Genomic DNA, 25,334 nt, shown 5'->3' on the forward strand with positions numbered 1-25,334 from the left:
ATCACGGAGTTTTTAATCATTTTCTGAATTTGGTGTTTTGCCCAAAAATGGCCAACTTTGGGACTACGCCCAGGCCAGACCCTTGGATGAAAACTCACCATTTTGAAAACTTAAGATCTCATATGTCTCCTGTATAGTCTGACCAATTTTGAAGACGATCCAACTATTTTCTTCAGCGACAAGGTCTCAAATGTAAATCGATAAAATTTCACATTTGATCCAAAATTTCCGACTTCCTGTTGGATTTGGAATATAGGTGCAAGAGACTTTTTGGAGCAGTTTTACGCAATGTATCGACTCACCAAATTTCATCGTTCTACGTTGAAAAAACCTAATAGGAAAGGCCTTTTTGAAAATTTCAAGGGGGCGCCACTGAGCGATTTTGTTACATTTTTTTGTAGATTATCAAAATTTACGCAAAGTTGCATGTATGTGCAAATTTTGGTGAGTTTTCGTGCATGTTCAGGCCTCCAAACGTAAACTCCAACTGTGAACCGAAAAAATTTCACATTTGATCCAAAATATCCGATTTCCTGTCGGATTTGGAATATGGGTGCAAGAGGCTTTTTTGAACAGTTAGGCATAAGGTATCTACTCCCCAAATTTCATCGCTCTACGTTGAAAACCTGAGAGGAGAGGCCTTTTTGAAAATTTTAAGGGTCAAGGGGGCGCCACTGAGCCATTTTTTGAAATTTTTTCAAAACGAAGCAAGATTATCAAATTTTACGCGAATCTGCACGTATGTGCAAATTTTGGTGACTTTTCGTGCATGTTCAGGCCTCCAAATTGGCCATTTTCATTTGCCCTGAAAAAAGAAGAATAATAATAATAATAATCCTTTGCATTACAATAGGGCCTTCGCACGCCTAGTGCTCGGGCCCTAAAAATAATCCTTTGCAAAACAATAGGGCCTTCGCACGCTTAGTGCTCGGGCCCTAATAAGAAATAATAAGGTTAAGTAAGAAATTAGGCGTGAGAGGGGCGGAGGAAAAGCATGCTATTCGACACAGGATAGGGACGTGAATGGGGGCGGGAGCACACGCCGGTGCACTGCTTATGTGTGTGCACAGCTTACGTGCGTGTAGAATGCGAAAGGGAAAAGTAGTACAAAAAGTGTGCACAAAAATATACCCAAAAACTGACAAAGAAAATATAATATATTAATTCCAGATATCGATACTTTTGCTTGGGGATCGATACCTAAAATTTAACGCGCTGGATCGAAATATCGATATTTTGGTATCGATCCGCCCATCCCTACTTCATTGTGGTTTATTTGATCTTATGAGACTTATGATGCCACTCCAATGTATTCTGCGTACATGTCATTGACCAAATATGCGCTACAACGCGCTCAACTTTTGTTGAAAATTACCTTCTTATCAGTGGTGACGACGCGGCTTACTTTTATTTCATTTGCAAGGCTTTGCAGTCCTTTAAACAGTGTGGACGCTGCAGGACGTTACAGGAAAACAAGACGAGTCATTGGCTAAAGGCTGGGTTTATCCCACCCATTGGACGCTGTGCGTCGCTGGGAGTCTGTGGGCCGTGGGCGGGGCTCAGCTGGCCCAGACGCTTTGGTTCCATGCATGATGATTGGATGATCTGGCTGAGGCTGAATCCCTTTTTGATTGACAGCGAAATGAGTGATATTTTCGTATTAACAATTGCAGGAGGCATTTTTGAATTTTCACTCCGTTGTTCTGAGTTGAACCGGAGACCTTCGTAATCATCCTAGCGACACCTGATTTGTTAAAAATGAGTAGCGAAAAATCAAGCTTCGAATTTTGGTGTTTTTTTTTTTTATATTTAAGCTACTTGTGTTTGGAGACTTGACTTCTGGCACTCTAGTTTCTTTCCCTACCGAGAAGCGCGTGCCGCTCAGTCTCTCCACTATCACAAAGCACTCACAGGCGGTCACACTTTGAGCTTCCCCTCATTCAAAGATCAGCATCTGGCACTGGTAGTGAGAGAGATTTGGTATTATATTTTCACTTCTCTGCTTGCAGTTTACTGTACGTAGGTACATATTTGTTTAATGTCAGCTAAGTGATTAGATTGCAGGTTGGATCAATGCAAGCAATGTGCATAAAAAAAGTTGCAAACGTAAATATTTGTAAACGTAGTGGGCCACTGGCAGGCTTCTCCATCACGGCTTTGCAAGTTTTCTAGGGGAAACCCTGTTTATCCGTTGGTAAAATAGAATAAAACTAAGGAGCGCTGTAAAAGCACCACCCAAATCACATTTTGGGTGTGCACGGGTGCAATAATAGCGAGGTCTGCAGTGCACTAATGTTGTAATTTTCTCGTTCTCATTCTGACTCGAGTCCCTGGAGTTTGCCGATATGTTGAAAAAGTTTTTTTGTGTTTTTGCTAATAACATGGTCACCACCTGACACCTTGCTTGCTACCGGGTCACGTTGAATAAGGTGCTATTGGAAAAGTTAGCTGTTGACAGAGGAGGCGCGAACATGGCACAAAAACGAATTAGCGATTTTTTTTCTTTACAAAAACAGCGAGGTTTTGCCAAAATTCAATTTGAAGATGATTATGATGATTGTTCTTTTTCCCTTTGGTGTCTTCAAATAGGTAAGACATTTTTGGATTGTAGCCATATTATTGTTTGTTGTTGCTGTTGAGCTGCCTCCGTATTAGATATTTGTAGCGCTGAAACGAATACTCGAGCAACTCGAGTAACTCGAGTTTAAAAACTGGTCCGAGTAATTTTATTCACCTCGAGTAATCGTTTATTTTGACAGCTCTAAGCATCACGTTTTGCTCGGACTACTTTTAATGCAGGACAATGCGCTGATGTCACGTGCGTAGAGGAAGAAGAAAAAGAAAAAAAAACTTGCTGCAACCGACAGCCGCTACAAACGACGCCGACGTTGCTAAATACTAGCCCGCACGATGCTACGTTGGTAGCAGGTAGTTGGGAGAGGATGAGTCTCATAGAGATCACATGTATGTTGAACTACATGCGAAATGACAGACTCGGCCGCGTCTGGGCAGCGTTAGTAAACAGCCGCCATCTTAAAGCAGTAGAGCGCTAAGCGCTAATAAATAAGATTAATGTTACTATCACTAGCTCAAGTAACGTTAGCCCTGCGGAGGGTTAGGTTTCTATTAATTATGACCACTTTCAATGCGTGGCTAACGTGTCTTACATACAGGCTTTAACATAACATAGCGTTGTGGAGTGATGAGGGTGTAAAATAAAAACTCAATAATGCTAACTATCAGTTTTAGCTCAGTAGTCATTGCTGGATAAAACACCAAGTAGCACTGGTCCCTAATGTGCTCCAATACAGCCTGTATCATAAATTTAGTTTGAACACTGCAAAAACTCAAAATCCTATCAGGACTTACAGTTTAGACAAACTTAAAACTTAACTAGAACTGTAAAATGGCTTGACACAAATAGAAATTCAATTGAAACACGTGTGAAAAAATCCTAACTTTTAAGTCATGTGTGTTATCAAGCATAACAGCATTTTTAGGATTTTTTTTTTTCTTTTTTTAATAAGATCTAAAGGTTTTTTGAGTGAAAGCAGTGAATTAGTCATTTTTTTCTCTAGTTACATCTGAGATGCAATTGTTGGCTGTTTTCAACAATATACATCGAAAATAAAGACATTGATTGACTGAAAATGGTTCAAGATTAGATGAAATGTCTTGTTTTCTCATGTATATTTATAATTGCTCTTCACCTAAAAATATGTTTTATCCGATTACTCGATTAATCGATAGAATTTTCAGTCGATTACTCGAATACTAAAATATTCGATAGCTGCAGCCCTAGATATTTGTATGCATTTTTTTTTGTGTTGTGAAAGGGGGGGTTAAAAAGAGGCTTATTGGACCTTTTAGTTTTCAAATGTGTTTGTGTGTCATTGCGCCGTCTAACTGCACTGATTTTATGCGTTATAATACACGGGCGCTTCCATTTCCAATACAAAAACTCCAATACACTATGTAAGTGAAATAGAACGCTGTCTTTGTAGTATTCTAGTAGTAGTACGTAACCGATCCAGCACACATGTGTAGTATGGAGAAAATCCACAAGCATGACAAATATGGACCGAAATGGCTGTTTTTTGAATTGGAAACAATAAAAAAGATCCTCAGCACCCCCTGCTGTGAGTGACTTCCAGAGCCCCTGACTTGAACTGTCATCAAACTGCTTAGATATTCCTATTTAAAATAGAAAAAAAAAAAAAACATTTAAAAATTGTCCATTGAACTCCTGCTTGTTGGAAACCGAGATGAGTTCACTGCCACCAAACACAGCCAATATGTCGATTTTTGCTCCCAAGTCAAAGCAAAAGAAATTGGCTCTTATCTGGAAAAGTCCCAAGGCAGGTCAAACCTCAATACCTCAGCCTTACAACTCTCTGTCAGGCAAGGCAATGTGTTGGGTGTGTGAACGAAACACGACCTTCTGGTTGTACTTTCCAGTCCAGTTTAGTTTGTGGTGAAGGATGGACACGATAACGACACCGAGGATCACGACAACAGCAAACGCTGCTAACCGGGCAATATTGATAATCGTGTAGTTGACTGCGGGAGGAGAGCACAAAGGGAGACAAATTTAACGATTTATAAGTACGCAAATTCAAATAAAATTCTTGAACTCACCCTTAACATCCACATTAAACTCAGCAGTGGTCCTTCCAACCATGTTGATAATGGAACAGATGTACTGTCCTTTATGTGCCGTGGTGACAGAGTCCACTGAGAGGATGTCTCCTTCGAAAGATGAAATGGCCGTCGATGAAATGTTCCACGTAATCGAGGGTGTCGGGTTGCCCTCGGCGGAACAGTTGAGATGAAGGGGATCTCCTACAGTCAGGCTGATTGTTCCACTTGACGTTCCTTTGAATCGAGGCTTATCTTTGTACGGTTTTAGATAGAAGTACTTTATTGAGCTTGTTGTTGATTAAAATGACAAACAAGCTATCAGACTTACAGAAAACAGTGGGGGTGACGAAATCTGATGTTGTATTCTTCGTCATAGGTTCCACATCTAGCTGGCCGGCACACCAAAAATTGGCTCCATCCATCTCTTTAGTGGCATTAAAGTCGGCTGTGATTGTAATATTGGTCGGTTTCTTCTCTGGTATTTCCTGTAGGTGCTCCTGGCGCAGCACATTTAACCCGTGATAGATGGTCACGGTAAGGAGCTTGGCCGGGGCAACGTTCTCCACATAACATTCCGCTGTGTAGTGCTGGCCCTCAACCATCATCATGCCTTTAGAGCGAAATGACAACTCTACCTTTGTAGGAGAATCTGAGAAGACACAAAATGAGAGTCGGTAAGTAAGATATGATGGAATAACTCCCTATTACCGCCACTGTATTTTTAAAGATGGAGCACCGCAACAAAACAGTGTTGGGCAAGTAACTTCATCCACAAAGCAATTAGATACATCGTGTTTTCTGTGCAATATAAGTCGCATTGTTATCATAGTTTGGCTCGGCCTGCGACTTGTCACTGACAGCCAGGAGAAGGATGCTCGAGGCCCCCTTTCAGAGTTAGTAGAGTTGTTCAGAAATGATACTGAAGACTTTATAAATCGGTTGAGACTTTGGTAAAAAAGAAAAATACCAAAAAATGTATCTGATTTTATGTTAAAAGACGTCTATTTAAAGCAACACGTTTCCCATGAGGACCAACGCTACATTTCCCATGAGGACCAGCGCACACCTGCACAGTGTCGTAAAATCATTAATCAATCAAAAATCAATCTCCCGGTCGCCTGCAGATGGATTAAGGGAGGGCAAAGGCGTTTATTTGTATTGCACAATTCAACACAAGGCAATTCAAAGTGCTTTACATCACATGAAGATCCACGAGCAGGAATAAAGTGATTTATAAAAATCATATTGAATTAAAAAAAAAAAAAAAATTAAGTTAAAACATAGACAATTGACACAGGAAATGATATTATACATAAAAATCACATTAAATCATGAGTAGAATTAAAAAACTAACAATACTTGAAATCGGAAATAGAATTAAAGCAGAAAATTAATGAAGAACAAGTAGCTTGAAATTTGAATGAAATGAAATTTTATTATCATCATCGGTATCATTGACAATTACAAAATGTGATATGATTTGCCCGAAGGAACCGAAGAAGAAGACAAAGGCGGACGGGATAAAGCATTTGCTTATCAGTTTCCCGTCCCCCATACAACTAAAGACGCACATTCAGACATGGTACATACATCAGATGGCCACAAAACTGTACAATAACACAATGAGCAATCTGGGTTTAGTAGCGTCCAGTCAAGCAGCTCGATTAATTTCAGGGCGTACAAGGTTATGGCTTTGCCATGTCCCTGACATTTTTGCATCTGCTGTGCATTTGCTGTGGAACATTTTGTTGTGGCTATGTGTGTGGCAAAAGTGATTATGTGATATCACAGCTGGTGTGAGTAGCGACTCAAAATGCTTTTCTTATAAGTCTCTTAAAAGGATACATTGCTAAGGTGTACATGGTGGCAACAATTGCCGGACTCAAAGGTCACTGTAACAGTTTCATCAGACATGAATGTATGAGAAAATCAAACAACATGTTGTACATATTTTATCCCAAGATTAATGTCTCCACAACGAAAACATGCTTATTATTCGTTTTAGACAGTATCTTTTCCATATACAGTGGTACCTCTACATACGAAGTTAATCCGTTCCAGGACCTTGTTTGTAAGTCGAAATGGTCGTATGTCGAGCAGGATTTTCCCATAGGAATACATTATAATTCCATTAATTCGTTCCACAGCCCAAAAATCTGCACTAAATCCTTAAAAAATACTGCTGGTGCTATTACAAATGGCAATTACACGTAGCAAAACAAATAAATTACTAGGCCTGCAAGCAGGACTGAACGGGCCCTCGCAATCTAGCGCAACTCGGACGTCATGCAACTCGGACAGTGTGCAGGTCAGGGTGGTGGCAGATCGTCCGCTCTAATCATCTCATTGGAACCTAACATGCGCGAAAGTTGCCTCTTTACATTCACACACCTAAGAGATAAAAACCCCTATTGGACAGAGGACTACAAAAAAGGAGCGAATAAAGGGTCATCACAGCAACAGACAGAGAAATGTGGACATGGGCCGTAAAATAAGTATTTTAAAAGGTCTTGAAACTACAATGACCAACCTGAAAAGAACTGGACATATATTTTAAAAAATGAGTGACTTTCTATTGCCACTAGTTGGCGCTGTAGGGTTGATGCAAATGACCCCTACAGGACCCTTCAGACTATGACTCAACAAGCACGATATGTTTGGCGCAGATATGTTGTACAAGTTATGACTGTTCAAAACTTGTAGTGAGACGAAATGGCTTCAGTCATTTTTACTTCTCCTGTTGGACCCTTCTGCTTCAACCAAACCTCAGTATTTTTCATCAGGCACCTGAACACATGTCTTCAGGCTCCCCTGATGCAGGTTTGAGGTGAATAGATTTTTTTTTCCTTGGAGGAGGAGCCTGTTTCGTAAAAAAGGCATTTCCTGTTCCCACTAGGGGGCGCTAGGCCTAATGAGTAATATTTCAATGCACTCGTGTTAAGGGTGGGATGCCGCATATGCATGCCAGATATGAAAAAGATTGAACGTTGTTTCAAGGAGCTATTAGTCCTTTACTGAATTTGTCATTTTGCCGAAAAAATGGCCGACTTTGGCACCACGCCCAGGTCAGACCCATGAATGAAAACGCACCATTTTGAAAAGTTTAGATTTCATATGTCTCCTGAATTGTCTAACCAATTTTGAAGATGATCCAACTGATTCCCTCTGTGACAAGGTCTCAAATGTGCACCCTGTTAATTGATAAAAATTTCACATTCGATCCAAAATACCCGATTTCCTGTTGGGTTTGGAATATGGGTGCAAGAGACTTTTTGGAGCAGTTTTGCACAAGGGATCGACTACCCAAATTTCATTGCTCTATGTTAAAAAAACCTAATAGGAAACGCCTTTTTGAAAAATTCAAGGGGGCGCCACTGAGCCATTTTGTTACATTTTTTTGTAACGTTGCAAGATTATTGAAATCCACACAAAGCCCCATGTATGTGCAAAATTTGGTGAGTTTTCGTGCATGTCCAGGCCTCCAAATGTAAACTGTACTAGAAATGGACAGAAATTTCACATTCGATCCAAAATACCCGATTTTCTGTTGGATTTGGAATATGGGTGCAAGAGGCTTTTTTGAGCAGTTAGGCATAAGGTATCTACTCCCCAAATTTCATTGCTCTACGTTGAAAAAACCCAATAGGAAAGGCCTTTTTTAAAACTCCTTTCTGTCGCCACTAGTTGGCACTGTAGAGTTGATGCAAATGACCCCTACAGGACCCTTCAGGGTATGACTCTTAACAAGCATGGGACGTTTGGCGCAGATATGTTGTATACCTGCTGAGTTATGACTGTTCAAAGTATTTTGCGAGACAAATTGTTGACGATCATTTTCACTTTCATGTTTGGACCCCTCCGCTTCAACGAAACCTCAATATTTTTCATCAGGCACCTGAACACAGGTCTTAAGGCTCCCCTGATGCAGGTTTGAGGTCAACAGATTTTTTTCCCTTGGAGGAGGAACCTGTCTCGTAAAAAAAGGCATTTCCTGTTCTCACTAGGGGGTGCTAGGCCTAATGGGTAATATTTCAATGCAGTCGTGTTCAGGCTGGGATACCGCATGTACATGGCAGATATGAAAAAGATTGAAAGTTGTGTCAAGGAATTATTAGCCATTTACTGAATTCGGTGTTTTGCCGAAAAAATGGCCGACTTTGGCACCACGCCCAGGTCAGACCCGTGAATGAAAACACACCATTTTAGAAACTTAAGATCTCATATGTTTCCTGAACAGTCTCACCAATTTTGAAGATGATCCAACTAACTCCCTCGGCGAAAAGGTCTCAAATGTGCACCCTGTAAATCGATAAAAATTTCATATTCGATCCAAAATAACCGATTTCCTGTTGGGTTTGGAATATGGGTGCCAATGCTTTTTTGAAGCGGTTTTAGACAAGGTATAGACTCCCCAAATTTCATTGCTCTACGCTGACAAACCCTAATGTTATAGGCATATTTTAAAATTTCAAGGGGGCGCCACTGAGCCATTTTGTTACATTTTTTTGCAACGTTGTTAAATTATCGAAATTTACAATTTTCCGCACGTATGTGCAAATTTTGGTGACTTTTCGCGCATGTTCAGGCCTCCAAATTGGCCGTTTTCATTTGCCCTGAAAAAAAAATAAAAAATAAAAAAAAACTAGGCCTGCAAGCAGGACTGAACGGGCCCTCGCAATCTAGCGCAACTCGGACGTCACGCAACTCGGACTGTGTGCAGGTCAGGGTGGTGGCAGATCCTCTTCTCTAATCATCTCATTAGAACCTAACATGCTCGAAAGTCGCCTATTTACATTCCCACACCAAAGAGATAAAAACCCCTATTGGAGAGAGTACTACAAAAAAGGAGCCACTACTGAGCTGTGCAGCCAAGCCCTTATTCAAAACCAAAATTAATATTCTAACTGGGCCATTTCGACCAAGTGTGCCAAATATTGTGGCTCTATAAACTGCCTGAGTCTCTGAAAAAAAATATTTCCTTTAAATGGCGAACAAAGGGTCGTCACGGCAACAGACAGAGACACGTGGACATGGGCCGTAAATAAGTATTTTAATAGGTCTTGAAACTACAATGACCAACCTGAAAAGAACTGGACATGTATTGGAAAAACGAGTGACTTTCTATTGCCACTAGTTGGCGCTGTAGGGTTGATGCAAATGACCCCTACAAGGCCCTTCAGGGTATGACTCTCAACAAGCACGGGAAGTTTGGCGCAGATATGTTGTATATCTGCCGAGTTATGACTGTTCAAAGTTTTTGGAGAGAAAAATTGTTGACAGTCATTTTCACTTTCCTGTTTGGACTCCTCCGCTTCAACGAAACTTCAATATTTTTCATCAGGCACCTGAACACAGGTCTTAAGGCTTCCCTTATGCAGGTTTGAGGTAGATTGATTTTTTCCCTTTAGAGGAGGAGTGTGTCCCGTAAAAAAGGGCATTTCCTGTTCCCACTAGGAGGCGCCAGGCACAAATGGTAAATTTTCAATCCAGTCCTGCTCAGGCTGGTATACCTCACACACATGCCAGATTTAAAATAGATTGAACATTGTATGAGGGAGTTATCAGTCATTTTCCGAATTCGGTGTTTTGGCGAAAAAATGGAAGAATTTGGCGCCCCGCCCAGGTCAGGCCCGTGAATGAAAACACACCATTTTTATAACTTAAGATTTCATATGCCTCATGAACAGTCTCACCAATTTTGAGAATGATCAAACTAATTCCCTAGGTGCCAAGGTGTAAAATGTGCACACTGTAAATCGATAAGAAGTTCACATTCAATCCAAAATACCCGATTTCCTGTAGGATTTGGAATGTGTGTGCAAGAGACTTTTTGGAGCAGTTTTGCACAAAGTTTTGACTCTCCAAATTTCATCACTCTATGTTAGAAAAACCTAAATGGAGAGACCTTTTTGAAAATTTCAAGGGGGCGCCACTGAGCCATTTTGTTAAAATTTTTTCGTAACGTTGCAAGATTATCGAACGTTATCCAAAGCCGCATGTATGTGCAAATTTTGGTGAGTTTTTATGCATGTTCAAGCCTCCAAATGTAAACTCCTACTGTGAACCGATAAAAATTTCACATTCGATCAAAAATACCCGATTTCCTGTTGGATTTGGAATACGGGTGCAAGAGACGTTTTGGAGCAGTTTTGCACAAGGTATCGACTCCCCAAATTTCATCACTCTCTGTTAAAAAAACCTAATAGGAAACGCCTTTTTGAAAAATTCAAGGGGGCGCCACTGAGGCATTTTGCTACATTTTTTCGTAACATTGCAAGATTATCGAACGTTATCTAAAGCCGCATGTATGTGCAAATTTTTACGAGTTTTTGTGCATATTCAAGCCTCCAAATGTAAACTCCTACTGTGAACCCATGAAAATTTCACATTCGATCCAAAATACCCGATTTCCTGTTGGATTTGGAATATGGGTGCAAGAGACTTTTTGGAGCAGTTTTGCATAAGGTATCTACTCCCCAAATTTCCTTGCTCTATGTTGAAAAAACCCAATAGGAAAGGCCTTTTTTAAAACTTCTTTCTGTCGCCACTAGTTGGCACTGTAGAGTTGATGCAAATGACCCCTACAAGAACCTTCAGGGTATGACTCTCAACAAACACGGGAAGTTTGGCGCAGATATGTTGTATATCTGCCGAGTTATGACTGTTCAAAGTTTTTTGCGTGACAAATTGTTGACGTTCATTTTCACTTTCCTGTTTGGACCCCTCCGCCTCAACGAAAACGTATGTGCAAATTTTGGTGACTTTTCGTGCATGTTCAGGCCTCCAAATTGGCCGTTTTCATTTGCCCTGAAAAATAAAAATAAAAAAAATAATCCTTTGCAAAACAATAGGGCCTTCGCACGTCTAGTGCTCGGGCCCTAATAATCCTTTGCATTACAATAGGGCCTTCGCACGCCTAGTGCTCGGGCCTTAATAATAATAATAATAATAATAATAATAATAATAATCCTTTGCAAAACAATAGGGCCTTCGCACGCTCAGTGCTCGGGCCCTAATAATAATAATAATAATCCTTTGCATTACAATAGGGCCTTCGCACGCCTAGTGCTCGGGCCCTAATAATAATAATAATAATCCTTTGCATTACAATAGGGCCTTCGCACGCCTAGTGCTCGGGCCCTAATAATAATAATCCTTTGCATTACAATAGGGCCTTCGCACGCCTAGTGCTCGGGCCCTAATAATAATAATAATAATAATAATAATAATAATCCTTTGCAAAACAATAGGGCCTTCGCACGTCTAGTGCTCGGGCCCTAATAATAATCCTTTGCAAAACAATAGGGCCTTCGCACGTCTAGTGCTCGGGCCCTAATAATCCTTTGCATTACAATAGGGCCTTCGCACGCCTAGTGCTCGGGCCCTAATAATCCTTTGCATTACAATAGGGCCTTCGCACGCCTAGTGCTCGGGCCCTAATAATAATAATAATAATCCTTTGCATTACAATAGGGCCTTCGCACGCCTAGTGCTCGGGCCCTAATAATAATAATTCCTGTAATAGTGTAACGAATCGGGTTCTAATAAGGCGGACGTTTTTTTGTGTACCTGAACGCACCGCAGCGCTGACGTGCCAGAGACGAACCGGTGAGCTTGAGTTTCACTTTCACTTTGAATGTTCTCTTGAGAACACCGTCAATTGCGGCAGACAGCAGGCGTTTTGTGTTGAATAAGTTGTGAAAGAAATGATGAAAACGTGGCGAAGCTGGCGATTTCTTTGGAGATGTTACCACAATAAGAATTGTCAGCTTAACTTACAAAGACTGGCGAACGATGGTCGGAGGAGGACCGTGGAGATGTATTGTTGAACCATTTCACGGATGCCCACCCCACGCTCATATTTTTCTGTCATTTGCATCTTCATTTAGAAGGTAAGTATCAACTTTTTCCTTGTTTCACCACCTGTATCAACCTTTTCTGAAACCTGTGTTGATTTGTCACACAAGAAAATCCGCCGTGCATTCGTCTGCGGTGCTGCCATTGTCGTCGTATTTCGAGCATGTCGTCGGATGTAGAAACAAATGGCGAGTGAAATTTTACGTCGGATGTCGAAAAGTTCGTGTGTCGAAGCGATCGTATGTAGAGGTACCACTGTACAGTGGTACCTCTACATACGATAGAGGTAGAGGTACCACTGGACAGTGGTACCTCTACATACGATCACTTCGACACACGATCTTTTCGACATCCGACGTAAAATTTGAGCCGCCATTTGTTTCTACATCCGACGAGTTGCTCGAAATACGACGACATGACAGCACTGCAAACGAACGCACGGTGGATTTTCTTGTGTGAGAAATCAACCCAGTTTTCAAAAAAAGTTGATACAGTTGGAGAAACAAGGAAAAAAGTGATGCTTACCTTTGAAATGAAGATGCAAGTTATAGAAAAATATGAGCTTGGGGTGCGCGTCCCTGAACTGGCTCAACAATACAGCTCCATGGTCCTCTTCCGACCACCGTTCGCCACTATTTATAAGTTAAGGTGACAATTATTATTGTGGTAACATTGCCAAGGAAATCGCCAGCTTCGTCACGTTTTTATCATTTATTTAAGAACTTATCCAACACAAAACGCCCATTGTCTTAAGCAGTTGACTGCTCTCAAGAAAACGAAAGTATTATCTCTACCGCACCGACCTATCTCACTGTGACGTCAGCTTCGCGGTGCGTTCAGGGACAGTAAAAAGTGTCCGCCATATTAAAATCCAATTCGTTACATTATTTACAGGAATAATTATTAATTATTCTTCTTATTATTATATTATTCTGACTTATTTATTTATAACTTATTTGTTTTTCTATGTTTAATTGCCATTTGTAACAGTGCCAGCAGTATTTATTAAGAATTTAGTGTATGTTTTTAGGCTTTGGAACGAATTAATGGAATTATAATGTATTCCTATGGGAAAATCCTGCTCGACATACGACCATTTCGACTTACAAACAAGGTCCTGGAACGAATTAAATTCGTATGTAGAGGTACCACTGTACTCCTTATATTAGACATTTGAATCAGGCTCGGTAGACACAGCAGATAATTATGTTTTTACAATTGGGGATTAGGAGCTCAATTGTAATACATTCCAGGAGATTGTCAATCATAGGGTTAGGGTTGCAACACCCCCTCCCCCCTTAGATGCCCGATTCATTTGTGTCATGTTATATCCGTGTAAATTAAAATCAGAGCCTTTGTTATCTTTGGTAGATAATCCTTAATGTGTTCAAGATTCTTGTAGAGACTCCTGCCGTTGATAAGTTTCAGCTTACCGTCCACATCCACAAGTTGCTATACTGGTCCGCTGTGTAGTATTTACAGTTATCCAGCTACTGTAGTCAGCTGGTCAAGACTCGTAATAGCTTTAATCTTCATATCTTGCGTCTCGACAAGGATCCTGCAATCCGAGACCCAGGTGTTGGCTATTTTCCCAGCTTTTTTGAGTTGACGTGCTTTTCTTGCAATTTCGGCATTTCGGCGAGTCAAGTTGTCATTCAAAAAAATCTTCGACCCTTTCAGGTGGCGGCGCTGGTTAAGTAGGGCAGTCTTGGTGTTGTGGTCGGCCAGCTTCATGAGCACCGTCGCCGTTCCTCTCCCCCCAGTTGGGAGCAGAAGGCAGCGACGGATGTCCAGCAGTTCCATGATTATTCCATACTCTTTCAGCTTAGCAATTGCGCCACTGTGTCCCCTGGACTAGTCGTCAGTTGTAATCCAGAAATGATGAGCTCATTTGCGCGTCGGCACTGGTCGAGATCGTCAGCCAAAATTTCCAGCCTGTTGATGCGAACATCTCTCTCCTCGACCGCCTGCTTGAGTTTCTCGTTTTCAGCGCGAATTAACTGGAGCTCTCTGACGATTTCTTGATTCTGGTTTTGAATCAAGCCAGTCAAGGAGACCTCCAACTTCTGTATGGAGGATTTTATTTCATCCAAGTCTCCAGGTTTCAAATTCTTTGAAGCCATACTGGGAGTCGAGCTTGCTGGCCCTGAGCGCTTATCGGTTAAGATAAGGGAGTGCTTCAGGAGCTCAGAGTGCGTCTGTACACGGTGAAGCCTAAGCAGCGAATGAAATTTGAAATATATAGACCAGGGTTCACTTAATCCGGACCTCGGAGCCACTTTTCCGGTCGTGTTTTCCATGTCTCCCTCCTCCAACACACCTGAATCAAATAATTAGGATCATTATCAGGCTTCTGGAGAGGTTGCTGATGACATGATCATTTGATTCAGGTGTGTTAGGGGAGGCTGACGTGGAAAACACGACAGGATAGATGGCATCAAGGTCCAGATTTGGTGAACCCTGATATAGACAGTTATGAATATGCTGTGATAAACAAAAGGATTTCTAGCCCTGCTTTAATAGGGGCTAACAGTTTGAGCACACTTCGGACCTTCAGGTAACTTGTTTCAGAGGTGAGGAGCATAATAACTAAATACTGCCTCACCCTGCTTGGTTCTTGTTCTTGGAACATACAGTAGACCGGTTCCAGACAACCTTAGGGGTCTAGATGCTGATGCAAAATACAAATCAAGCATGTATTTTGGTCCAAGGGCATTAAGTGTTTTGTAAACATGCAGGAGTATTTTACAGTCTATCCTTTGACTCACTGGAAGCCAGTGTAATGATTTCAAAACCGGTGTAATGTGGTCCAGTTTCCTTGCTGTCCTTTTTTGGCCCAAAAATGATCACGTGTCTTCCCCACATTTAGCTGGAGAAAATTCTGGCACATCCATTCATTGATTTGATGAATGCATTCACTCAGGAAGACTAAGGGACTACAATTATGCGGGGACACAGAAATGTAGAGTTGTGTGTCATCTGCATAGATGTGAAAGGAGATGTCATACCGTTCGATGATCTGAGCTAGGTGAAGCATATAGATGTTAATTAAAAGTGGTCCAAGAATGGACCCTTGAGGAACCCCACATGTGAATTTGGTTCATTCTGACTCATGGTTTCCAATTGACACAAAGAAATCCCTATCATATAAATAAGATGTGAACCACATTAAACAACATTTCTGTTTCCAGCAGCATGGGATCACGGTTTCGGTTCGGTTTCGGTTTGCGTTTTGCTTTTTTTTTTATTTTTCTATTTTTTTTTAAACTGCTTTTATTTTGCTTTTAAGAAAATGAAATAAACACTTAAAATGTAAAAATATTCGTAGTAAAAAAGTTACTTGGCAAAGTAACTGGTGTTACCTTTCATGTTTTTTTTAAAAAAAAAAAAAAAACCTGAGTAACCTTTGCTATGTTTGGAGGTCATTTAATGTAATGAATCAACCGTTAAAGTGGATAAAATTGCTGACGTTTTTGCATTAGTTCCTTTCTGTCTACTTTTGACGTGAACATTTTAAAACTGTTTCATCATTGAAAGATAGACTCAAGTCAAGATTTTGCCGATTTAGGAGTATTTTAGATAAAAAGTTACTTAGGTTCACTAGGACGGTTCACTACAACAGAGCCTTTCTGAGAAGTTTACTGCTCTAAAATGGCGGCTGTTTACTGACGCTACCGAGTCTGTCATTTCGCATGTAGTTCTATATGCATGAGATATCTAGGCGTAGGTTGTAGGCTGTCGGCTACAGTCAGGAAATAAATGGTAAATGGTGTTATACTTAAATAGCGCTTTTCCACCTTTTGGAGCCACCTAGCCTAGCATCGCGTTTACTACATCGTCACAACAAACACTCTTCCCTCTCCGTGCCTCTGACTTTTCTCGCGTCATTCAACCAACGTATTAATGAACGGAGGAAAAAAAACGTAATGCACGTTAAACGTACAGAATTTGAACGTAACGAACGGCGTACACATTTAAAAATCAGTGCTCACATGTACAAATTACACCGAGACCGTACAACTTGACAGGTATGAATTACAGTGGACCGTCACAGTTAGGTAGTAGGACTCTGTAGCATGGGATGTCCAACTATCAGTGGTCACGGCGAAACTATGTGCTTTAGCGAAGTCATCTCCGATGGCTTTGTGTGCCATTTCATGAATGTCGGGGAATACGTTGTTGGAAAAATATGTCCACGAGGGAACAATGAAAGCGGGGCAAGCGGTGCAAATAAATTAACGAAGCCCGCCGTGTGTTTTCACTGGTGTCATCTCCGGGGTTGTCCTGCTCTGAGAAAGTGATATCTGTGGGTGATGCCGGCTGAGGTGCCGGAGTCATGTTATAAGTGTTGACATTAGCATAGGGAACAAGCGATGAGCAATGCTTGCAAATTGTTTTGTGTTTTTTCAATATTTTCTCTCCCTCCTATTTTCTCTCTCACCGCATTGTAGTCCACGGGGAAACCGAAATGTTGCCACACCGCAGATGTGAAAGAAGCCAGTGCTTCCTCAAAATTCGGTCTCTCTACTTCTCCGCTCACCATAGCTTTTAGTTTTCTTTCTTGTTTCACTTTCACTTCGCTCGTAAGCGAGAGAGGGCGTTACTCGGCTTCTATTACACAGGTGCTTGACAGCGATCGGACATTTACTTGCGGCGGGGCGGGAATTTCTCCACAACTGTGCTTCACGTCGCACACAGAGCTTGACCAATTCATTCCACAAGCGTTCGGAATAAATTAATTGCAAAACCAAAAAGGCGCGGTTCATAAAGGCGTATTGAACTGTACAGGGCGAACCGTACGGTTCGGCTTTGAACCGCAAACCGTTGCACTCCTAATATATAAATATATATTACAGATGTCCCGATCCAATATTTGGATCGGAGCGAACGCCAATATGGGCAAAAAAATGCGCATCGTTATCGGATCGGCCGACCGATTCCGATCCAGACTTCCGATCCAGTTTTTTTGTAAGTCCGGTCCGGGTTTTCCAGCACACCGGTTTACATAATCCATTCCAGTTTTTGCTTCGGTTTCCCTAAAATCCGGTCCGCATTTTACAGCACACCTTCAACAAACTACATTACCGTCTCCCAATTTACCGAGAGACTTTATCGGTAAAAATGTCAGCTGTGTGGGATCATTTCACCTTAAAAGACGACAAAGACGAAGAGGCAGAGTGCAACATATGCCACAATAAAGTCAAGCGTGGTGGTAAAGCTGTAAGAAGTTTTAATACAACCAACCTAATCAAGCATTTAGCAAAATACCACCACAAACAATATAAGGAGTATGTTAAGAAAACCGAAGACAAAAAGAAAGGTCCTACGTAACTAACACTGGCAGAAACGTTTGCTATGCATGACAAACTGGCACTCGACAGTCCCAAAGCCCAGGGAATAACAAGAGTCATTGCCGAAGAATTCATTCTGGATGACGAGCCATTATCTCTCGCGAGTAAAGACGCACCAGCCAACACTTAGAACCACGGCATAACATGCCCAGCCGTCATTACATCCTTGAGCGATTCGTCCATGGAAGATTCGAGAACGATTCACAAACATCCAAATTCCGAGTATTGAAATATGTCAAGTAAAGTGGAACTAATACACAGCGCGGTCTTCGGGACGCAATGGGAAACAGACCGCATTGCGTCCCGAGAGTAAACATCATGCTTGTCATAGACCCGGGTAATGCCAATGCTCAACTCACGGCTTTAGCTCAACTCATGCCGCTGGATAAAAAACACAAGAATACCTGACTGCTGCTGACAGCCGCTACAAACTACGTCAACGTCGTTTTACTGGAGATAATAGGTATCATATGTATATAGAACTAAGATGCAAAACGACAGACTCGACTGCGTTAGCAACATTGAAGTATTGAAAACTAGATGCGTTATTGAACAGCCACCATCTTAAAGCAGAAGACTTCCCTAGTAGGCTGTTGTGAACCTTCCAAGCGAACCTAATTAACTTTTTATCTAAAATACTCCTACATCGGCAAAATCTTGACTTGAATCTATCTTCAAAACAGTTTTAAAACTTTCACATGTCGAAAGTAGACAGAAGGGAAATTATGGAATAACGGGAGCAAATTTTAACAACTTTAACAGTTGATTCGCAAAATTAAATGAATTGAATGTAGTTTAAAGCTGCTGATACAAAATGGGGACTTGATTATTGTATTTACTGTTTTAAAATGTTAACTTGATACTGAAATAGTCGTTTATTTAAACCTGAGAGGCTTTTTATACAATAATGCACGAAACATTAAAAGCATCTAATAGCTTGGGGGGTTTGTGGGATTTTCCACTGAGGTTGTTTGTGTGTTTTGCTTTTTTAAGACAGTTTACGATATTATTTGCACGTTTTACTGACTGAGTATGCAATTTCTGTTGATTATTTATAATGTTTTGTGTTTGTCACTGAATAAACAGGTCAGTTTCTTGTTACCAACCGTTGTGTGTTATTCAAACTCACCTAATTCAGCTGGCTAGTTGTTATGAAGAGTACTAAAACCCTTTTCAAAATGAGTCTGACAACTAAGTGAGTAGGCTAAATAACTTTAAACTTTAATACATGCTCAGATAGGCCGTTATCGGTATCGGATTGGAAGTGCAAAACAATATTGGTATCGGCTCGGAAGTGCAAAAACCTAGATCAGCACATCCTATGCGTAGAACAGGAAGCGAGCGCATGTACAGACGCGCCCCTCAACCCCACACACGCACACACAGAGAAGCCGAATGACAGAAGTGACAGCCTGAGCACACATTTGTTGCTCGTGAAGCATCCAGAGGCGACGGCTGTATATAAATCCCTTTTGGAATATTTATTGTGCGTTTTCAATAGTGGGCAAGTTTTGCAATTGTTTGATGATGTGCGGATGCTAACTGATACATGCTAATCATTTGTTATTGCTGTATCAGCAGCTACTTGTAAACACAAATTTGAATTTCTGTTATTGAAAATGAGACTGATTTAATTTCATTTTGTGTTAGTTTCATTCTGCAAGTGTGGATGTCGTGAGCAATTGAATAAAGTCAGCAAACCACACGGAGGTCTGACATCGTCATTTCGGAGCTTAGCTTACTGTCTAGCCGGGACTTAGATCCAACATCTTGGCGAGGACCGTATAATGACGTATATCACTTGTTTTTTGATTTTTTTTTTTTTTTCATTTAGAGGGTGTTTTGAGGTATTTATTTCATTTATTAATTCTGATTTACGCGGAAATCTGGGTTACATCGCCAGCGCAGAAACGGTACTGATTCGTAAACCGGGGACTACCTGTATATATATAAGGTTTTTCATTCCACTGTCCACCACGGGATGGCAGCAGTGAATTTACGCTCAGCTAAAAAAAGAATGAATGTTTAATCCCTGGTAGTGGTAAATTAGCAGTCTAAAGAGACTAATGAAGAGAAATGGTGGTTTTACGGTATACGGTGACGGGCAGGAAGCTGGAACACTGGGATCCGTTGTCGATGTAGTAACACAAGGGGTTCGTAGGCCACTTATCCATTTTGTCCACCGTCCATAAAATAGTAGTCCCGTTTCGTTCCACCCTGCCAATGGATTTTTCCAAACCAGACTTTTTATTTATGCAAGCATGCCGGCAAACGGAGCAGGTGGCAGACGCCGAGCTGCCAAACTCGACGAACAATCGGGGCGGACTGAATACAGGCTTGTCGGCACAGTTTCCGTCTGCAAAGCAATAAAGCAAAATTAGTCACGTCACTTGACAGAATTCCGTGTGAGTGCACAATTAATTGTTTTCCCTGTTTAATAATAACGACAGTCAACTTCTTGTTTCAGTTTTGCGAGTCATGCAGTCTCATCATTGGCAAGCATCCGTCAGCCCACTTCCTCACACACCATGTGTTTCTACTTTCTCGTGGTTATAAAATTCACGGTGAGTTCAAGTTGTACACTTTTTGACTTGAATGACATTTATTGTCTTACAGACAGGGTCAACGTATTTTTTGACCGATCTCGATGACCAGCGCTTCATTTTAATCGACCATACTGTATGTTTACGCAGATGCTAAATGACTAGTTTGGGAGATCATAAACAGTTCCTCAAAAAGAGTCCAATGTTAATGCTTTTTAAGTGGTACAAGTACAAGCCATGTTGGGTAAACTATAAAGCTAGCACACATAATAAGAACAAAAATTACACATATTGTGTACTAAAATCAAGGGCGTAGGTTTGGTCTCAACATTGGTAGGGACAATATAACAGTATAACCTGCATGTACACTTTTTGCTGGGGACAGGAGATTAACAAAACCAAACAGATTGGGTGAACGGGAGTTAGGACTACATTTCGCACGAATATGAACCTAATTAATTGATAGACTAAATGATTAATGCAAAGTAAATCTGTATTGACTTATAGTAATTTTCATTTGTATTGGTTCAGGTGATACACCGTTCAATTCAAACCTTTGTTTTCAAAAACTACAAAAGAAACATTTCGAAAACTTCCGGAATAAATTTGTAGATATTATTAGCAAATTTAAAGTGCAACATGTGAACATAACTTAAATTATATGAACACACACAATAAAAACAAACTTGTTTATAATCTCTTAACTATGCAGGACTGCAAAAAAAACAAAAAAAAAACATTTGTCTTAAAACCGGTCAAAATTGTCCAAATAGATATTTCCGGACCATAAGCCGCTACTTCTTTCCCTCATTTTGAAACTTGTATTCCAGTGCGGTTTATTTGTTGATTTATTTGGGTTAATAGGTAACACTTTATTTGACAGCGGCACCATAAGACTGCCATACGACCGTCATAATTGTGAAATAACACTATCATAGGCGTTAACGAATGCTTATGACACATGTCATTTAGTATCAGATTATGTCACTCCATTTATGTCCAGCTCGGATCTTTTACGTCAATTCAAAAGGGAGATCATTTGCTGGATGACACAAAATGACATCTGTCATAAGCATTTATTAAAGCTCATTGCAGTGCTATGTAAGGGAGTTCCAAAAAAATCGATTATTAGATGCATCGCGATTCGACACGTGACGATTCGATTACGATTCATAAATGTTCAATAACGATGATTTTCCCTAATAACTTTATGACAGCCACTTGTAGCGGAACGAAATTCAAGACACGTCTGCTGCCCGAACACCTTTACCGGATGCACGCACTACGTTATGATGGATGCTGCTGGTTTACTGAGCGAGAGACTTACTCCTTTTAAAAAGACTGGAAAATAAATTTGTGTATGAGACAGGCAGGAACCCGGCAGTCAGTTCCTTTTTTAGAGCGAGAGGAGAAGTGAGATAGTTAGTTGCTCGTTGTCTTTCAGTTGTCCAGCAGTAGGTTCAAGTCGTGTTAATTGGAAAAAGTCCCTAGTGTTTTGCTAAGTCCCGTGTCCGTCTATCAGAGATGAGTACATAAACCCTCTTGTACTGTTTAGCCTTTATTGTTGTTGTTTTTGAGATGTTATTAGTTAGCGCCGAGCGCTATGCTAATTAGCGACTTGTATTTCCATGTCAAGTTGTTCGTTGTTTGCTGGTGTACAAAAGTTATTCCAGATGCAGAACGTGTAAAATCAGGATTAAGTACAGCGGTAACACTACAAACATGCGAAATAGTACAGAAATCTGTGAAAACAAAGTATATTGCTTAGAAGAAAGAGTACCTTGTTTTGTATAGGCATGTTGAGAAATAAGTACTGCCTTTAAAATGGTTAATGGTTTTGCACTTTCTTCTTTAAAAAAAAAAAAAAAAAAAAAAAAAAAAGCAGTTTAAGGGGAGCTTTTTGTTGTGTGGGCATGTTTCCATCACTCCTGTTGAATCATTAGGATATATTTGATAAATAATGGACATAAATTTGTTTGGATATTTTATTAATTAGTAATGTATGACGCATTGATAATTGTGATAATCGTGATCATCGTTTGATAATCGAATCGTAGCACCTTGAATCATAATTGAATCAAATCGAGAGGTGCCTAACGGGTAGTTTACATGGCAACTCTGCGACACCAAGACGCAATGACTGTTGCGGAGTGGCCTCGCATTCGTATGGTGTCAGCGAAGACGGAAGACGCAAACCTTGGAATCCTGCCTCAAAAGTGGAAGAATTCGATTGCAGAGGGCTTGAGGGGGAAGTCCGCCGCATGCATATCAAAAGCTCCCGCGGCGCGGGACCCGCGGCGATAACGTCGGCACTCATACACGTCACATTGGCCGTGCACAGCAGTGTTACTAAACATTAACAACAGCAAATATGGCGGAACGTCTGCTTTAATTTACTGTTTTCATAATATCTTTAATTTAAATATGTTGAATGTTTCCATTTATGTGCCTTGTGGAACTAAAGAAAAATGCCATTGCTTGGAGTGGGTGGGCATGTTGTCTTCCGGGCTGAGGAGGTCAAAGTGCATCATTCGCTGTCGCCTTGTAAATCTGCACTGCCCTCTAGGGCCTAGCATGAATACTACATCGTTTTGATGCGGAATTGCGACATTGGTCGAATGGAGACGGAACCATATAGATGCCAACATGAAATTTTTCGTCTTCTCGGAGAGTCACCGTGTAAACGGCCCCTAAGATGGCGCACTCCTAGTGCCATATCATAGTTATGATAGTCCTATGACAGTTTTATGGCGCCACTGTCAAATAAAGTGTTACAGAATACCAGAACTAGCGATGAATGAAACAACTGGAAGAGTAACTGAAAAAATACTAAGCACAGAACATGAATTTTGATTGTTATTTACATATGTAGCGCTGCAATACATGCTAGGAGGCATGTTGGACGTCAACAGTGTTTAAATCAGGTGGCAGCAGAGGTTGACTGTCTCCCCCAAGGGAACAGTGATGGCAAAATGAAGCTTCTATAAGCAATGAAGCTTTGCAGCAATTCGGTTCAAAGCTTCATGGTGGTTCATTTGGTCTTACGACAGTCTTATGATGCCGCTGTCAAATAAAGTGTTACCGGTTAATATCTTTTGGCGTAAATATCCCATAATACAGTGAGGACAGAGCGGCTTATCTATGAACAAATGCTGTTTTCCTGTCAAATTTGGTGAGTGGAGTCTTATAGTCAGGTGCGCCTTATGGTCCGAAAATTGCAGTAAATATCACTGAAAAACTTCTGCGTCAGGGTATAACAAAAATAAATAAAAATGGAGCTTTCCTTCAGGTAAAACACAGCTTTTGTCTACAAGCACAGCCAACATCAACAAAAAATTAAAACTCTTTACCTCAATTATGATTAATGTATGATTATCAGAAAAAATATCTTTATAGACTGCATTTTTTTAATGAAGAAAATAAATCAATTTTAAATAAATCAAGTCATCAGCCAATTATACTTGCGTTTAAGGGGGGGTGGGGGTGGACCGGCACATTAAACAAGTGAAAAGGGGTAAATGTAAGTCTGAACATAATGACAATATTTCACTTAACAATGGTAAGGTCAATTCTATCCTTACAACATATGGGAAGACAATCTAAATTACTTATATAACTGAACTCATTTTATAATGCAAATAAAGGGTGCTTAAAAGTTGGGACAATTTGAGCCTCCTGAAAAGTTGGTAGTGTTACGTCCTTACCATCTGTGCAAACCTACGCCCTTGACTAAAATATATTTCATTTTTCAAGCGCCTGCTAGCTTAATGCTAATATATAAATGCTATTGTGTAAAAACCTTAAAAAACAGCAATACAAAAACAAAGTTTTAAACAATTGTGCAAAGAATCAAGATTGGACAATATGAAAAAAATACTGTCATGCTTTTCAGGGGAGTTGGGCAGATCACGGAGCCCTTTTATATAGGCTTCTTTCAAACTTTGTCAATGAAGGCTGAAGGACCTTGAGACAGATAAATAAGCTAATCATTATCCTTATTTCAGTAATTGTTCACAAAACAAAGCATTTTTATTCATCTAAAACATTTGACCAGCTCTATGTCTAACTATTGTTAAATACGAGAATATTTTTAAGTTCATCTCAGTCCAGAGGGAAGCTAAAATGCTTTAACTTACCATAAATGGCAAACACGTAGAACTTGCCCAAAAAGCCAGACAGAGAGAGAAAAGCCAAAAATATGGAAAGGCAAGACATTATTTCCGGTTTTTCGAAGTCGTTTGCTAGATTAAAGACTGCAGGCTCTTGCTCTGAAATCTGTGGCGAGCACTTGTAAAAATGAACGTAAGTCTCCTAGCTGAGTAAGAAAATACCACTGGGGTGGTGAAATAATGCTTCAGCAGTGTCACATGACTAGAGAGAGCGAGTGAGTGAATGAGAACATTTATTCTACATTTGAAGTGCAACAAAAATAAACAGATTTGAATTGCTTACCACAGATGTCGACAAAAGCTTTGCCCCAGGACATAAATTACACTTTAAATGCACGTTCTTTCCTTTAATTTCGACCAACTTAAAATAGTGTTTATATCTCCACCTCGTAAAGGACAATTTTTCCTCTGAATGCTCTACAACATGATCGGAACAACCCTAATCATGATGGTACGTTCGTGAAAAGTTCTTGCTGACAGGGGCATGTCTTTTATCCGTTTAATAATCTTGTCCTTATCCGAAAAGTTGTCAAAAAGTTCATTGGCAACATCAAGCATGAATGCTTTGGCAAATGGCTTCCCGTTCCTCACAATTGCTAAAGCGCCAGCAAAGCTAGCCGAATTCCAGTCACCTTGTTTGGTCCAAACACGGAGTTGCTGCTGACTAGCTTGCACTCTTGTAAGAAGCTCTTGACATGCTTTCTTCCTGTTGTCCCCCGCCGGATATTTCGATGCAGATGTAGTATGGCGGGTGTCCATGTGCCGCTTTATAT

The 25,334-nt window shown here is 40.5% G+C and overlaps 1 protein-coding gene across 1 annotated transcript; it reads right to left on the bottom strand.

The window, feature by feature from the left end:
* Positions 1-721: 721 nt before the first annotated feature.
* LOC130920698 (vascular cell adhesion protein 1-like) lies at positions 722-24,668 on the bottom strand. The gene is made up of 5 exons (XM_057844083.1): positions 24,529-24,668; positions 19,939-20,205; positions 4,970-5,290; positions 4,639-4,893; positions 722-4,560 (listed from the first exon to the last, which is right to left on the bottom strand). The coding sequence occupies exons 1-5, from the start codon at positions 24,605-24,607 to the stop codon at positions 4,385-4,387; spliced, it is 1,098 nt and encodes a 365-aa protein (XP_057700066.1). The 5' UTR covers positions 24,608-24,668; the 3' UTR covers positions 722-4,384.
* Positions 24,669-25,334: the final 666 nt, after the last annotated feature.

Source organism: Corythoichthys intestinalis, chromosome 8 (assembly GCF_030265065.1).
Source record: "Corythoichthys intestinalis isolate RoL2023-P3 chromosome 8, ASM3026506v1, whole genome shotgun sequence".
NCBI lineage: Eukaryota > Metazoa > Chordata > Actinopteri > Syngnathiformes > Syngnathidae > Corythoichthys > Corythoichthys intestinalis.

What these genes read in the sequence shown, in the direction of transcription:
- LOC130920698 (XM_057844083.1), bottom strand. Translation starts at nt 24,607, where the DNA reads ATGTCTTGCCTTTCCATATTTTTGGCTTTTCTCTCTCTGTCTGGCTTT. An exon ending in CCTGCCCGTCACCGTATACC is followed by an intron (nt 5,291 to 19,938) that starts GTAAAACCACCA and finishes GTGTCTTCTCAG; the next exon opens with ATTCTCCTACAAAGGTAGAG. An exon ending in CGTCACCCCCACTGTTTTCT is followed by an intron (nt 4,894 to 4,969) that starts GTAAGTCTGATA and finishes AACCGTACAAAG; the next exon opens with ATAAGCCTCGATTCAAAGGA.